Source organism: Emiliania huxleyi (assembly GCF_000372725.1).
Source record: "Emiliania huxleyi CCMP1516 unplaced genomic scaffold EMIHUscaffold_283, whole genome shotgun sequence".
NCBI lineage: Eukaryota > Haptophyta > Isochrysidales > Noelaerhabdaceae > Emiliania > Emiliania huxleyi.
Genome location: NW_005199907.1, coordinates 28,440 through 44,233, shown reverse-complemented (window position 1 = coordinate 44,233; position 15,794 = coordinate 28,440). Strand labels below are relative to the sequence as shown.

General features: G+C 67.2%; 6 protein-coding genes across 6 annotated transcripts in view; 3 read left to right on the top strand and 3 right to left on the bottom strand.

Annotated features, from left to right (window-relative positions):
- Positions 1 to 895: 895 nt before the first annotated feature.
- On the top strand, positions 896 to 1,894 carry EMIHUDRAFT_74303 (hypothetical protein; the record flags this gene model as incomplete). The annotated part of the gene is made up of 2 exons (XM_005776122.1): positions 896 to 1,198; positions 1,496 to 1,894. Coding segments are annotated over 2 exons (702 nt in total), but the record flags the coding sequence as incomplete, so codon positions are not given.
- A 2,129-nt stretch (positions 1,895 to 4,023) lies between these two features.
- Positions 4,024 to 6,833, bottom strand: EMIHUDRAFT_116208 (hypothetical protein; the record flags this gene model as incomplete). Its single annotated transcript, XM_005776121.1, has 6 exons — positions 4,024 to 4,203; positions 4,534 to 4,540; positions 4,606 to 4,780; positions 4,835 to 5,147; positions 5,351 to 5,632; positions 5,901 to 6,833. 6 exons carry the CDS (start codon positions 6,831 to 6,833, stop codon positions 4,024 to 4,026), a joined length of 1,890 nt encoding a protein of 629 aa, XP_005776178.1.
- A 547-nt stretch (positions 6,834 to 7,380) lies between these two features.
- EMIHUDRAFT_239146 (hypothetical protein) lies at positions 7,381 to 7,746 on the top strand (the record flags this gene model as incomplete). Its single annotated transcript, XM_005776120.1, has 1 exon — positions 7,381 to 7,746. One exon carries the CDS (start codon positions 7,381 to 7,383, stop codon positions 7,744 to 7,746), a length of 366 nt encoding a protein of 121 aa, XP_005776177.1.
- A 201-nt stretch (positions 7,747 to 7,947) lies between these two features.
- EMIHUDRAFT_116207 (hypothetical protein) lies at positions 7,948 to 9,046 on the bottom strand (the record flags this gene model as incomplete). Its single annotated transcript, XM_005776119.1, has 4 exons — positions 7,948 to 8,239; positions 8,331 to 8,373; positions 8,538 to 8,649; positions 8,816 to 9,046. 4 exons carry the CDS (start codon positions 9,044 to 9,046, stop codon positions 7,948 to 7,950), a joined length of 678 nt encoding a protein of 225 aa, XP_005776176.1.
- Positions 9,047 to 11,448: 2,402 nt separating this feature from the next.
- Positions 11,449 to 12,042, top strand: EMIHUDRAFT_367892 (hypothetical protein; the record flags this gene model as incomplete). Its single annotated transcript, XM_005776118.1, has 1 exon — positions 11,449 to 12,042. A coding segment is annotated over one exon (594 nt), but the record flags the coding sequence as incomplete, so codon positions are not given.
- A 1,353-nt stretch (positions 12,043 to 13,395) lies between these two features.
- Positions 13,396 to 15,794, bottom strand: part of EMIHUDRAFT_116205 (hypothetical protein) — a gene marked incomplete at both ends in the record, with an annotated part of 4,505 nt that continues 2,106 nt past the window's right edge. The window contains 3 exons of the mRNA XM_005776117.1: positions 13,396 to 13,495; positions 13,902 to 14,252; positions 14,562 to 15,009. Of these exons, the coding sequence (XP_005776174.1) occupies positions 13,396 to 13,495; positions 13,902 to 14,252; positions 14,562 to 15,009 (899 nt within the window). The remainder of the gene's footprint in view (positions 13,496 to 13,901; positions 14,253 to 14,561; positions 15,010 to 15,794) is intronic.

Here is a 15,794-nt window from a genome sequence, read left to right as displayed (position 1 = left end):
CGGCAAGACGACGGTCGCGAACCCACCCACCCCCGCCCCGCCGCCACCACTCGCCTCCACTCACCACCACCCCTCACCTCCACTCTCCACCCCTCGCCCCCACCGCCCCTCTTTGTGCGCGCGCAGGTCGCACGACTCCTCGCCGGCCTGCTTTGCGAGCTGGGGCTGCGCGAGGGCTGTGCAGACGACATCGATGAGACGACGGGCGAGGCGCTGGCGCGTGACGGCGTCGACGAGGCATCGACGCGGCTCGAGGAGGCGTCGGTGCTGCTGGTTGACGACGCGGCCGCGATTGAGCCCAAAAAGTCCGCCGAAGGCCGCGCCGTGCTCTCGCTGCTGGCCGATCACGCTGAGCGCTCGCGCGAGAGCCTCTCCATCCTCCTCACGGGCACCAAGGAGGAGATCGAGAGCAAGCTCTATGCGCACGCCCCCGCGCTCCGCTCGCGGTTCAAGGAGGTTGAGTTCGAGGACTTCAGCGAGGCGGACTACCGCGACATCATCGTCCAGCTGTGAACAGCGTCGCTTCACACCTCCCGCTGTGAACAGGCGGACCTCCGCGACATCTTCGTCGACTCAGTCTCAACTCGGATGTGGACTCTCGAGCCGGCGGTCGCGGAGGTGGCGGCGAGGCGCGCGGCGCGCGGCCGAGGCACCAAGGGCTTCGGCAACGCGAGGGAGGTGCGCAAGGTGTACGAGGCCGCCTACTCCCGCGCTCTCGAGCGTGGTGGCGGTCGATCGACCACGCTGACGATCCTGGACGTCATCGGGCCGCCGCCGACGCCGGAGCACGTTCCGTCGCTCGGCGTGGCTCGGCGCGAGCTCTGGCTGCATATCTCCCCATACCTCCCCAGATCTCCCCAGATCTCCCCTAGGCGTGGCTCTGCGCGAGCTCGAGGAGAAGGTGGGGCTGCGAGAGGTGAAGGAGGCGACCGCCGCTCTCGTGCGACTCGCGGAGGCGAACCACAAGCGAGAGCTGCGCGGCGCACACCCCCTGCGCGTCCCGCTCAACCGTCTCTTCCTCGGCAATCCTGGGACGGGCAAGACGACGGTGGCGAAAATCTACGGCCGCGTGCTCAAAGGCACGGGGCACCTGAGTGACGGGGGTGTGGTTCTGGCGGTGGCGTCGGACTTGCTCGGCTCTGCGGTGGGCGAGAGCGAGGAGAAGACGACGCGGCTGCTCGAGGCGGCGAGGGGGAAGGTACACACACACACACACACAACACAGCACACACACACACACACACACACACACGCACGCACACACACACACACACACACGCACGCACACACAACAAACACACAAACACACACACACACAACAAACACACCAACACACGCACACACAAACACACACACACACACACACACACAAACACACACACACACACACACACACACACAGAGAGAGAGAGAGAGAGAGAGAGAGAGAGAGAGAGCTGCTGGTCAGCATTTCGCTGCACGGCTCGCCATCGCGGCACGGCTCGTACCCCTGTAGGTGCTAGTGATCGACGAGGCGTACTGTCTGCACGGCTCGTCGTACGGGGAGGCCGCCATCAACACGCTCGTCTCCTTGGTGCACAACGAGCCCGGAGAGGACGTCGCGGTGCTGCTGCTCGGGTACGAGCCGCAGATGAAACGGATGCTCCGCGACGCCAACCCGGGGCTGCAGCGCCGCTTCAGCCTCGAGGCGGCCTTCCGCTTCGCCGACTTTACTGACGCCCAGCTCGAGCTCCTCCTCCACCGCGCAGCCGCGCGCGACGGGCTCCGCCTGCCCCGCGCCGTGCGCAAGGCGGCTCTCGCGAGCCTCTCTCGCGAGCGCGTGCAGCCCAACTTTGGCAACGCCGGCGCGGTCAACTCGCTACTCGGCCGCGCCAAGACGGCGCTGGCCGCGCGCGGCGAGGCGGCCGCGGCCAATGGCGAGCTTACGATTGGCGACGTGCTCGGCACCGCGAGCGCCGACAAGGGGTGCGGCGCACGTGAGCGGCTCGCCTCGATGCACAAGTGCGAGCACGTGCTGTCGCACCTCGACGCGATTGAGGCGGTCACGGCGCGGCTTCGCGCCGACGGCAAGCTCGCCCCCGACGCGCCCGCGATGCACGTTGGCAACTACATCTTTACGGGCGCGTCGGGGACGGGCAAATCGACGGTGGCGCGGCTGCTGGCCTCCGAGCTCTTTCGAATCGGCGTCCTCACGTCGGACGCCTTTGCTTGCGAGTCGGCACTTAACCTGCAGGGCGACTATGTCGGCCAGACCAAGACAAAGGTCAATGAGCTGTTCGCGTCGGCTCCGGGCGGCTTCATCTTCATTGACGAGGCCTACTCGCTCGGCCAGGGCTACTTTTCGCGCGAGGCGGTCGACCAGCTCACGTACCTCCTCTCGACCGATGCGCACCGCGGCCGTACCATCGTCGCGCTGGCTGGCTACCCGGCAGAGATGCAGCGCATGCTAGCTGTCGCGAACCCGGGCTTCGCCTCCCGCTTCAAGCAGCGCCTCCAGTTTCCAGACTGGGACGCCGCCGACGTCGAGGCGTACCTGCGGCGGCGCTGCAGCGCCGAGGGGATCGAGCTTCGCGATGGCGGCGCCGTCGGCGCCGCGCTCGAGGCGCTGCGCGGCTTTGCGGGCTGGGCGAACGCGCGTGACGCAGAGTCCCTTTACGACGAGCTTTTCTCTGCCCGCGCGGTACGCCTCGGTGGGGCGGGCGAGGAGGACACGCCCGCCTTTGTCGGCGCTGACGCAGACGCGGCGCTCGAGGCGCTCGCACGCGGCCGGTCTGAGCGACCGCCGCCTCCACCGCTTCCACCGACCCGACGGGCGACCAGGCCGCCGTCCGCCAGCCGTGGAGGGGGCGGTGGCGGTGGCGGTGGCGGCGGCGGTGGTGGCGGCGGTGGCGGTGGCGGCGGCGGCGGCGGTGGCGGCGGTGGCGGCGGCGGTGGCGGTGGCGGTGCAGGGGCGGGGCCTCCGGTGGAGCGCACCAAGCAGCGGGAGAAGACGCGTGTGGCCGGGGGCGACAACGGCAGCGAGAGCGATAGCGGAAGCGACGACGAGCGGATCACGGCGGCGCTGCAGGAGGCGTGCGTCTCGCTTGGGTACGACGAGTCTCAGGCGCGGCGGCGCGAGCTGGTCACGATGCTGTCTGGTGTGCAGCAGGGCGGGCCGTTTGCTGATGACCTGCTTGGCTGGGTGGTGGATAAGACGGGCGCCAGCCAGGCGACAGTGATCCGAGTGCTCAAGCCGCAGGTGGCGACGGTGCTCAAGGCCACGCAGGCGGCGGTCTGCCAGAATGAGCAGGAGCTCTTCCAGAAGGATTCGGCGCTGCGCCAGCACCTCCGCGATCTCGGTCTCTGTGAGGCGGGCTTTGGGTGGCACCGCGAGGGCGCCGGCTTCCGCTGCAACGGCGGGATCTGCTACATCCACGAGTCAGAGTTGAGCTCGTGCCCGTCGTGGAACGCGTGACTCAAAGCGCACCAAGGTACACAGAAGCCCTCTCGTGGGGTGGAGCGTGGAGGGGTGTGAGTGGGTCGTAGAGTACAGCCCCCCGCGTCTCACGACGTGTGTAAGGTGCGTGTGAAATTAGACGGCGACACGAAACTTCGCTTGTTTATCTACTATAGTGTTCCGGACCAGTCTCTGCTCTCCGGCCCGGTTCCGTTCTATCTCCACCGGGTCGCTCTCGCTGCTACCCTCCCCCGCCCTCTGGCCGCCGGAGCGGCACGCCGCCTCCCGATAGCGCTCCGTCGGGCAGCAGCGGCTGGCCGAGCGAGGCGGGGAGGAGGAGGGCCGAGGCCGGCTCGGCGCGGGGCGAGAGGTAGAGCGTGCCTCCGCGGCTGATCGGCGGGGAGACGTGCGGCCTTGCGTGGGGCGACCGCTCGAAGAGGCTGCCCGAGGTGGGTCGACGCTGTCGCTGCCGGCGGGGCCGTCGGGGGCCAGAGCGGCCGCGCGCATGCCCGCCACACTTTTGGCGCGAGAGAGGGAGAACGGGCGTGAGATGACATGTGTGCTCCCGATGCTGCTGCTCCACGAGATCAAGAGAGAGTGGAGGGAGGGAGGGAAGGGAGGGAGGGAGGGAGGGAGGGAGGGAGTGGAGGGAGGGAGAGCGAGCGAGGGAAGTGCCCCTCCGCCTCGTGCACGAGCAGCGTGAGGAGGAGGAGGGCGCCTCCGTACACGGTGAAGGGGTCGGGCGCGTCGCCAAAGGCAAAGAAGACCTGCGGAGGGTGAGGTAGAGGTAGGGTGAGGTAAACCTCTCCACACACACGAGAGGGGGTGGGGTAGGGGGTGGGGTAGGTGGTAGGGCGAGGTAAACTGTTCCACACACACGAAGTGGTGGGGCAAGGGCCAGGCTTAGACCCTGCGCATCTCCACCCCCGGACACGGGCAGGAGCTGGCACACGGCCATCAAGGCCCAGTGCGCGTGTGGGTGGGAGAGGCGGAAGGGCGGGTGAAGGCGCGATGAGAGGGGGCAGCCGTATGTGCGTGGAACTTGTCGCACCCACACCGGGCCGAGTACAGTCTCCCCGAGAAGGACGAGGGCGCACTCTGCGCCTAGGAGAAGGTTCCTAGAAAGTTCCGAGAAGGCTCCTACGAGAAGATCGAGGGCGAGGGCGCACTCTGCGCCGGTGATGAAGCGAGGGCAGAGGACCAGGGCGGTGTTGTAGAGAGCGATCCCGGCAGCGTTCAGGCTCAGGAAGAGGAAGAAGCGGGGCGTGAGGCGCGAGCCGCTGGCATGGCCGCTGGGCTGCATCCGCTGCATCGCCACGGCGAAGCCGATCGAGGCGAGCGAGCCTATAGGAGACGGCTCCTAGAAGGCTCCTAGAAGGCTCCTAGGAGGCGAGGGACGAGAGACGAGGCCGGCGAGAGGGCCGAGGGCGGGGGAGAGCTCGAGCGAGGAGCGGGGGAGGCGGAGCGCCACGAAGCGCGCGAGCGTGAGGTAGGCCGCCATGGCGATGCCCGTGGCGAGCGGGATGAGGTCGAGCGCGTCGGGCGTGAGCTCGTAGCAGTCAGGCACGAAGACCACCGCCAGCGAGATTAGAGCGCCCCCCTGCGCGAGCGCCGTGCGGGCGGGCAGCTCGTCGCCGCAGACGGCGTAGCCGAGGAGCGCCGCCCAGAGCGAGTTGAGGCTGATGAGGAGGAGCGACTTGGCCGGGTCCACCTGCCGCGACCAGCATGGCTGGGGCCGCTCACAGGTCACGCGAGGGGCGGCACTGTGTGCGTGCGTGTGTGTGTGTGTGTGTGTGTGTGTGTGTGTGTGTGTGTGTGTGTGTGTGTGTGTGTGTGTGTGTGTGTGTGTGTGTGTGTGTGTGTGTGTGTGTGTGTGTGTGTGTGTGTGTGTCTGTACGTGCGGTGAGGGATGACCCAGAGAAGCGAGAAGACGAAGCCGAGGTTGGAGGCCGTAACGAGGAGCGCGGCGGCGAAGTTGCACTTTGGCGCTAAAGTGCTGGCCCGAAGGAGGCCGCGCACGCCGGACATAGAGCTCGCGATCGCAAACTGAATGGCTCCGACCAGGAGGTACCGCCAGATGAGGATCGTGCTCGAAAGGGCGCCCTCGTCGTTCTCCAATCGGAGCAGCATCGCGTCGGGCGTTGCACCAAGCATGCCCACGAGCGCGATCAAAAGACCGATTTTCCGGCTCTCCATCTTCCAAGACACTGGGATCGAGACGTCAGTCGCTTCGAGTGGCTATGCCTCGCGCTTCTTGGTCTTTCGGTGTGCTGCCTCTCTCAGGGACGTCGAGATCTACGCGCGTAGCCGCCGTGCTGGGTTCTTTTTTCAACCTCAAGTACTCCAACCATTATTCCAGCAGCGCTATTCGCAAGAGCGCGCGGCGCCACTCTCCCAAGAGCGCCACCGCCCCACCTCCAGAGCGCCGGGACGGCGCTTACCTGGAGATGCCCGTCTCTCCGACCTCGTCCCCGCCCCCTCTCGCTGGGTCTGGCAAGGCTGCAGCCGGCAGTCCGGACGCGAGCCACCTCCCGAGCTCGTTTGGGTAGGCGGCGCCGTAGTCGAACCGCTCTGGCGGCGCGGGGAGGCGAGACACCTCGTCGACGGGAAGGCGGCGGAGCGAGCCGCCGTAGCAAGTGGGCACCGACGAGGCGGGTGCGCGGGAGAGGAGGGCGCCCGGACTCGACTCGGTGTCGAGGATGGCAACTTGCTTCGCGTTCTCTCCCACAAAGGGCGAGACGAGGCTCCAGAAGACGGCCATCGCCTTGGCGGCGTTCACGGTGAGCATGAAGCCAAAGAGGGAGGGGTAGAAGTTGTCCGCGAGCGGGAGGCAGGGCCTGAACTTCCACGCCACCCTCACGCTGATATGCCGCATCCCGATGCCGCGCGCGTCAAAGTGCGTCGACCAGCGGCAGAGGCGGCCGGTGGCGGCCGAGCGGCGGTCGTTGTGGTAGCTCGCGTGCTCCAGGACGTACAGATTAATCACAAAGATCTCCGCCGCGGTGGCGCAGTTCAAGAAGGCATCCACCTCGAAGACGTCGTTGGCGTCCACGTAGGTGAGCCGATCGCCGTCGTCCGTCGGAAGATTTGTAAAGGCGAGCAGCACGTGCGGGCAGATCCGGTCCATGGCTGGCCAGTCCCTCGGCTGCAGCCCGGCGGCGATGCTGGCGCGGATGGCGTCGGCGCCCACCTCGGCTCGCCACGCCGCGGTGCTGCGGATCTGCTTCTCCGCGGCCGACAGCTTCCAGCGGTGCTTGAGGAGGAAGCGGAGCAGCGTCCACTCGGAAAACTCGTCCAGCTTCCAGCCGGCCTCCTTTGCGATGAGCCTCGCGGACGCAAGCGCTTCCTGCTGCTGCTCAGTGAGAGTGTCGAGGGAGATGGGTGCGGGCTCCCCCATGCTTCGCGATGAGCTGGGTCGTGAATCCGACGCCACCGAGTTGTCAGTATGGCTGCGGCTGCGACCCAAGGCCGCGCCCGGGTGCGAAAAAGAATTCGGCGCAGCACGACAAGTGGCAGACTGGCGCGGATTTTTATGTAAGCTAGCCTTCGATGCTAAGAAATAAACGTGACATGGCATATCGCTCTCGGGCCGGGTGCGAAAAAGAATTCCTCCGTGGCACTGGCACGACAAGGGGCAGACTGGCGCGGACTGGCACACACACCGGCACACCACCGGAGCCGCCTAAGCGACTCGCGAAAAAAGAATTTGAAAAGGGACTCCCTCGCACGACACGGGGCACGGGACTGGCGCGCACTGGCACTAACACAGGTACACCACGGGAGCCGCCTAAGCGACTCCTGCGAGGACGGCGAGGCACTTAGCTCCAGACGAGGGGGCGCTTTCCGGTGGCAAGAATCAGCTGGCAGAGGGCGGCATCCGCGTGCCCTTCATCATGCGGTGGCCGGGCACGATCCCTCGCGGTGAGGTATACACAGAGCCGGTGATGAGCTTCGATTTTTACACGACTTTCTTGGCCGCCGCGGGCGCCGACATTCCAAGCGGGACGGACCTCAGCGGCGCGAACCTCCTGCCGTTCGTGAGAGGGGAGGCGACGAGCCGACGGCCGCACGACCTGCTCTTCTGGAAGTCGAAGAGACATTTTGCTGTGCGCTGGGGCGATTGGAAGCTTTCCACCGTTTATGCCCGCGGCAGCGAGGGTGGGGTGGCGCTCTACAATCTGAGAGATGACATCGGCGAGAGGCACGATCAGTCAACCATGCGCCCTGACATCAAGCGCAACCTACTGGATGAATACCGAACGTGGTGCGCGCGCATGCCCGTCTCCGCCAGCGGCATCAGCAACTGCTAACGTAGGGCCTTTAGGGGCCTAGAGAACAACCCCCCTCTCTCTTTTCTCCCCAGTGAGCTAAAGTACGTAGAGCTCTACAGAGCAAAACAGCGGCAAATAGCTTGGCCGACTCCTTTGTGTGAGCAATCTCCACACATCCTGCGTCGCGCGGCACCCCTTGTTGCGCCGCGCGCACACCGCCCCGTCCGCTCCATGGGCGCACTACACCCGAGCAGCTCTCGTCTCCTCCTCGCCTCCTCCCGCGTCGCCGAGCTGCTCCTCGCCGCCGTCCGCGGCGCGGCCGAGGCGTCGCACCGAGGCGCCCCAGCGTCTGCGAAAGGCGGAGACGTCGGTCTCCATGAGGGTGCCGACGCCGCCCCAAGCGAGCTGGTCGCCGAAGGAGCCTGCGCCGTCGCCAACCTCTCGGAGGGCCGCGAAGCCGAGGCGGCGGTAGTAGCGGACGAGGGTGGCGTGCTGGCGCGGCTCGTCGTAGATCGCGAGCAGCTGCGCGCGCCTGGGGAGGGAAGCGGGCCGGGCTTTGGTCAGTCGAAGCGGAGGCGGAGGGGTGGAGGGAGGCGGCGGCGGGGGCTCCGACAGGGGCGCACGTGTTTCGGAAGGGGCACCGCTCGAGGAGGAGGCAGGCCACGCCTGCGAGCGGAGGAGGCGGGGCGGGGAGGTGGCGGGGCGGGGAGGTGGCGGGGCGGGGAGGTGGCGAGTGGGTGAAGAGGGCGAGACGTGAAAAGAGGGCGACGGGCCACTTTCCACTGAGCACAGGGAGGCTGCGAGAGGGCGAAGGGAGGGCGGAGCCCCACCGACCGACAGCAACAAGCCAAGCCCGTGCTGGTCGAGCTTCGGCACGGCGGCGTAGCGGCGGCCGTCGCGGTTGAGGCGCGAGCGGCTCCAGTAGCCAGAGTAGCGGCGCACCTGCCAGCGGGGCGGCCACGGTTGGCGTCTCTGCCTCCACGAGAGCCGCCGCGAGACGCCGCCTCACGCCTGGATGCTCTCGAGGTGCGCCACGCCAGTCGGCAGCGTGAACCCATCGCTGTAGCCGAGCAGGCTCGGCTCCTCTTCGCCGGGGCCCTAGTGGCACGGGGCAAGCATCGGCTGCGACGGGCCGGGGATCGCCACGGTTGCGCATGCAGCGGCAGGGCCGCGCCTCCCACAGGAGCTCGAGGCGGTAGGCAGGGCCGGTCACGCGCGCCGACAGCCGGCACCCGAGCCGCGCCGCCGCAGCCTCGACCTCGGAGTAGGCAACGGGCGAGGTCGAACACGCGCGGGCGGAGGCAGCGGCGGCGACAAAGAGCAGCCACCTTTGCGACATCGGGAAAGAGAATTCTCGCATGGAAGCCCTCTCACAGCAGACTGGCTCGGACTGGCGCTACAAATGGCACAGCAGGAAAGAGAATTTTACAAGAAACTCCCTCGCACAACACTGGGCAGGAAAGAGAAAGCGAACGCGCTCTCATCGTCCTCCCATCGCGTTGGTGTCCCAGTCGTTGGTCGGACTGTGTTTCGCCTTCCCATCAATCAATCAATCCCATCCCTCCCTTGGCGTGCCCGTTTTCTTTCTTTCTTTCTTTTTCATCGTCCGACCCTCCCACAAGTGCTATTAGTACCTGTCAGTGGAGAGACCACTTCACAGCTGTATGCCTTGCTCCTTTAGGTGCTCTTAGTATGTGCTGACTCATCCGTCCCTGACTGCCTGAGTACACTCCCTTCCTATTGTCTCGGCGGGTAAGCTGGAACCGTGGAGGTGGCGGAGTTACATCCTGCTCGAGGTTTTCTACACGCGCGCGGTCGTGTCGTGGGACGGCTGGAAGTACTTGGCCAAGCGCTTCCCGCCCGAGGTCCAGGTGACCGCCGAGCACCTGCCACTGCCCCAAGACCGTACTACATGCTGCTAGAATTGTCCTCACCTCCCTGCCCCCCCCCCCCCCCCTCCCCTCCCCTCATCCAGGCGCTCGCAGACCAAGGCATCCCGGTGGACCACCAGGGCCTTCCACCAGAGCACAGGCAGTACCTTCGCCTCTTCGAGGGCAAGCTCCCCGAGAACTACCCTTACTATCTCGACGACGACCAGCTGTACCACCTTTACGATGGCAATACGTACCTAAGCGAAAGCGTCAACCTGTACAACTCGAACGCCCCGGATGCTGTGGCTGCGCTCGCCAAGCTCGAGACGGCCATGGCGGAGGTGAGCGCTACATTGCCTCACAGTTTTGGCGAGTTCACGTCGACGCGCAGATAGTCTGATAGATGGACGTCTTGCGCGCAGCGACGGCGAGCGTTGCGGCGGCGCGGCGTGCAAACGTGGTGGATGGTACGCACTGGACAAAAAGGAATATATCTTTACTAGAGCTCGTCCCGGTCCGTCACGGCCATCCTTGGCCTCCGGAGGGCCCCCGGCCGCGGCGCGGTGCGGCGGCGTCACAAATCCGACCACAGAGCACCGGGACGCGGTCGGGGGATCTGAGGCCCAGTGAGGCGTATGCATTGCCCATCCAGGGCTATCACCTGGACCTATCAACAGGCGCCTGCGGCGCCGTGGTCAGGAGCTGCTGCTCCCCTTCAGGAATTGGCACCCGGTACGGCACAGTACGTGAACCCAGCGTGTCTATGGCGTCCGCCGCCCGCAAGCGCGCCCGCACCGCCGGCGAGGACGGCGGATCGGACGGCGGGGCTGTGGCGGTCGCGGATGGCTTCGAGGCGCCCCTCTTTGGCGCGCGCGTCGCCGGCCAGGTCACGACGCTGCCGCTCGAGGGCGAGGACGGCCGTCCGGCTGCAGGCGACGTGAAAGGCGTCGTGAGCGATCACGCGGGCGCCTGGTACGTCACCACTGAGAATGCGGTGCTGCACGTCTCTACGGCCGGGCGCGTGCGCAGCGTGGCAACCCTGGAAGGCGCCGGCCTCCGCGGCATCACCCTCAGCCCAGACGGCAGCGCTCTGTTTGTGGCGGACTTTGACGGCAACAAGATCCTGCAGGGGGAGGCTGCGACTGGAACGGTGACCACGCTTGCGGGCAGTGGCACTAGCGGCAGCGCGGACGGCGTGGGCGGCGCGGCGCAGTTCTACTTCCCACGCGGCGTCGTCATCAGCCCGGACGGCAGCGCTCTGTTTGTGGCAGACACGGGCAACCACAAGATCCGGCGGGTGGAGGTGGCGACGGGCGCTGTGACGACGGTGGCGGGCAGCGGCACCGTGGGCAGCGCTGACGGCATGGGCGGCGCGGCGCAGTTCCACTACCCAAGCGACCTTGCCATCAGCCCGGACGGCAGCGCTCTGTTTGTTGCGGACTACAGCAACCACAAGATCCGGCGGGTCGAGGTGGGGACTGGCGCGGTGACCACGCTTACGGGCAGTGGCACTAGCGGCAGTGCTGACGGCGTGGGCGGCGCGGCGCAGTTCTACGGCACATACGGCGTCGCCGTCAGCCCGGACGGCAGCGCGCTGTTTGTGGCTGACTCACACAACCGCAAGATCCGCCGGGTGGAGGTGGCGACGGGCGCGGTGACCACTCTCGCGGGTAGCGGCACTCGCGGTAGCGCGGACGGCGTGGGCGGCGCGGCGCACTTCCGCAACCCAATCGCCGTCGCCACCAGCGCCGATGGCAGCGCTCTTCTGGTTTCCTCGGGGCCCTCCCTCCGCCATGTCTGCGTGTCGGCGCCTCCTCCGCCTCCCACCTTCGCGCCGATTGTGGTGCCGCCCTCGACCCTCGCGGCAGACCTCGGAAAGCTGTGGGGCGACGAGACCCTCCCGCAGGGCATGGTCACCTTCCTGGTCGGCGACGACGAGGAGCGCGTCGAGCACGTCACAAAGGCCGTCATCTGCGTGCGGTCCGTGGTCTTTCGGACCATGTTTGGCATCGGCATGAAGGAGCGCGACGCCGCCGAGGTGACGTTGCGCAAAACCGACCTCGCCACCTTCACCGCCCTCGTCCGCTACCTCCTCACCGACCAGCTCGACCTCGGCGAGGAGGAGGGCGGCAGAGCGCAGCGCGCGCTCGACCTGCGGGAGCTGGCGCAGATGTACCAGGTGCCGCGCCTCGAGCTGCTCTGCGCGCAGGCGCTGCAGGAGAGCGTCGGGCCGGCGAGCGCCGTGCCGCTGCTCGAGGCGGCGCACGCGACGGGCGACGGGCGGCTCCTCGCGCAGTGCCGCCGCTACGTGGCGGACAACGCCGCCGAGGTGCGGGCGAGCGGCAGCGTGGAGCAGCTGCGCCACCTCGGCGTGGCCAAGGGGCTGCTCGGCGACGCGCTCGACCAGGTGGCGGAGCTCAAGGGTACGGTGGCGGCGCTCAAGGGCGGTCTCACGCAGGGCTGAGGTGCGTTTTTCACATTCTTTGTGGCCGACCGCAGCGGCGCGCGAAGCCAAGAGAGCGCCGCGTAGAGCGCCGTAGTCGGGGCGCCGCCGGCCGCCGGCGCCGCGGGCGAGACGACATTGTTTTGTTTACAGTTGCATGTGAGGGCGTGGTTTGTTTTGAGTCTTAGTTACTACGTGAGTACGACTACGAGTGTCGAGTGACAGCGAGGAGTGACTCGCGTCGGCACAACGACTGAACGACACCCCCTCCCCCGCCCCGCCCAGCCACACCGCACGTTCTCCTGCGACCCGAAAAAAGAATTTCCGAACGCCCTGATACAAACTCAGGGGCTCGAGAGACTGCGAAGAGAGATAGGAAGAGGCGGACGCCCAAGGGTGGGCGACGGCTAGCGCACCACACCCCTCTCCTTAAAATCCCTGTGTGGGGGCGCCGGCGTGTCTTTCCCATCCCTCCCTTGGCTTGTCTTTTTCTTTCTTTCTTTTCAGGGTGTCGAGCCTGTCTGCTGTGAGCGAGAGTTGTTTCGTTTAAATTCTTTTCAGTCCCGTGCCCAGTGTTGTGCGAGGGAGTTTTGTTGTAAAATTCTTTTCAGGGGCAACAGCATCATCGGCGGTACGAAAAAGAGAAAGTGCGAACTCTCGCAAACGCTCTACGAGGAGGGTATCACTCTGACCTGTTTTGACCCTGATCCAGTGGAAGCGCGTAAGCGGATCCTCCTGGAGTTCGGCGTCTCTTACCCACGCGCCGTGCCTCGGGGGCGAGCCCTCCATCTCTCCTAGCCCCTGCACTACCCCTCCCACCTCATCGCGTGTCGCAAGTTGTGGTCTCGCGCGGCGCGCGCGCTTTATCCGCGCGCTATATTAGAGCCAAACTTGTGTTCTTGTTCTTGTTTTGGATCAAACTTGTTACAGCGAACGCGATGCGGCCTCTGCCTAGCTTCCTGCTTCTATGCGCGAGCTACGGCGTGACCGCTATCGTTTACTTTGGGGCAGCGATAAAGACTTATGAGTTATGTAAGGTAAGGTAAGGTAAGGTAAACGTCTCCACACACACAAAGTGGTGGGGCAAGGGGGGGCGACCCTCGCATCTCCACGCCCGGACACGGGCAGGAGCCCCACGGCATTCAAAGTGCAAGCACCGGCCCGGTGCCGTGGGTGAGCAACCTGCACCCCACTCCTACTCCTATAACACAACCCCCACAGCGTGGTCGTCTACGTGTTCAGAAACACAGCGAGGCGAGGGTGAAGGGGTAGTACCCGGGGTAAGGGGCTGTGTGGGGCTATCTGTGACTACTCCATCTAGCCTGGGGGGTAGCAGGAGGGGGGGGGCAGAGGGTAAGATATGGGTGAGGCCAGCTACAAGTCGGACGCCCTCCCGTCGTCGTCGGAATACTCCTCGGAGCGGTCGGCGTCCTCGTCGTCGTCCTCGGTCTGCATTGCCTCGCCAGCCGTGAACCTGAACACGGCGTCGGCCGGCGCCGAGGCGCCGGCGGCCGTCATCAGGTGCATGAGTTATGTCATTGTGGGCGCAAGCTGCGTCGCGCGCGGAAAATAGAAAAAACAGCTAAGGTGCTACGACTCAGGGTGTGTGAGAGGCGGACCCCTCCACGGCCCCGCATCACAGTGTCCCTGGTACACATTTTCCAGCAAAGATGCTCTCCGTCTTAGACATTTGAAATATTTGATGCCTGCCTTCAGGAGTCGTCGGCGAGTCGGCGGCGGAGGGAGGGGCGGAGAAAATGGACCGTGGCTCGTCCACGGTCACCAGGAGGCGGCTGCAGCTGCCCACCCGTCGCCGACGCCGAGGCGGAGAAGGCGCGCCGCGGCTGGCGCGGCTGCGGCCGAGGAGCGGCACCTCGCACCCTGGGCGGTGGGCGGGCAAGCTGCAGTCGAGCGTGGCGGCGCAGCTCCGCACAGCCGAGTCGCGGTCGGCGCCCTCCCTCGCCAGCGCCTCGACGTCCGCCACCAGCTGCGCCGCGCCCTGCGCAGCGGAGGTGCGACGATGCTTCAGTGGCCGCCTCGGCTGCCCCGCCGCCGCCGCCTCCGACCCCGCCTCCGCCGCCGCCTCGGGCTCCGGCTCCTGCTCCGCCTCCATCGCGCCCTCCTCCGCCTCCGCCTCCGCTGCGGCCCGCGCCGGCCCTCCCGCGCCAGCCACCTCCGCCTCGCCGACCGCCCGCGCGCGTCCACCCGCCGCCTCTGCCGCCGCCCTGGCCCTGATGGCAGGCGAACCGCTGCAGCGTCTCGAGCAGCTCCTTCTCCTCCTCCTGCGCGAGGGGAGGCGAGGGGAGGATGAGGGCGGGGTCGGGCGGGGCGAGAGGCGGGGCCGAGGGAGAGGGCGGCGGGAGGGGCGAGAGGTGGCGGGGGCGAGACGAGAGCGCGGCTCGCACCGTGCAGTGAGTATCGGCAGCCCCCGAGCGGCGGAGAGGGCGGCGGAGGCGGGGACGGGACGGCCCGCTCGCCTTGCTCAGCCCGGCCCACCCGCCGCTGTCCTCACCACGGTCGCCACCACCTCCTCGAGCCACCTCTGCACCTCGAGCGACGTCTCGATCGAGACGGACCTCGCCGCCAGCCTCGCGCTCTCCGCGGCGGCCGCCGTCGCCTCTCGGGCGGCGACGGCCTTGAAGAAGCGCTCGATGGGCGGCGCGGCGGCAGTGCACCGCGGCAGGTCCGCCAGGTTGAGGGTGAGGCCGTCGTAGGCGACGATGGACGAGCTGCTTGCCCACGCTGCCGACGCCTGGTACCATACCTCCAGAGTCTCGAACCCAGTGTGGGTTCGGTGTCGCCTAGCGAGGAGGGTCGTCGCCTCGCTCTCGTACCGCGCAGACAGGTGCGTCAGGACGGTGCGGTAGGCGCCCATCGCGGCGGCGACGCCGAGCGCCTCGGAGGTGGAGCTGTGCCGCTTGCGGAGCGCCATGGCGGACTGCTCGGCGCTGAAGGTGGCCTCGTGGATGAGGAGGGTGGCGCCCGCACCTGCAGGAAGGTTCCAGGAGAGGTCCGGGAAAGGTCCAGGAGGGGAGGAGCGTGGCGCGCGCGCCGGCCGCAGCCAGCGCGGAGCACGGCCTCGTGTCGCCAGAGTACACGAGCCGCCAGCCCGCCTGGCGGCGGGCGGGCGCGTGTGTCAGAGGGCGCAGAGCCGCGGCGCATGGCGAGGGCCGGAGGCACGGCCGGAGGGGCGCCCTGCCGTGGAGATGTGGGGGGAGATGGGGAGAGATGGCGAGAGATGGGGAGAGATGGGGAGAGATGGGGAGAGATGGGGAGAGGTGGGGAGAGGTGGGGAGAGATGGGGAGAGATGGGGAGAGATGGGGAGATTTGTATGGGGGGATGTGGGCGCCTTGCCGTCGAGGACGACACCCCACGCGTCGGGGCAGTGCAGCACTCGCACGGAGCGGAGGGAGGCGAGCCCGAGCCCAGACTGGCGGAGCAGCCAGTGCCGCTCCGTGCAGCGCGGGTTGTTCACAGCCTCGTTGTGGGCAAAGGCGACGCGGAGCCGGCGGGCCGGCGGCAGCAGGGCCTGGGACCGCTCGAGCCATCACAATGGGGAGAGATGGGGAGAGATGGGGAGAGTTGGGGAGAGCTGGGGAGGAAATGGGGAGAGCTGGGGAGAAGTGGGGAGAGGTGGGGAGAGACGGGCCTGGTACCGCTCCAGCCACCGGCCGATGGCGTGAGGCCCGATCACGAGCAAAGGAGGCGTGGCGTGCCGCGCGCCAAGCGGCAGAGCTGGCGGCGTGCGTGCGCGCTCAACGGCGGCGAGCAG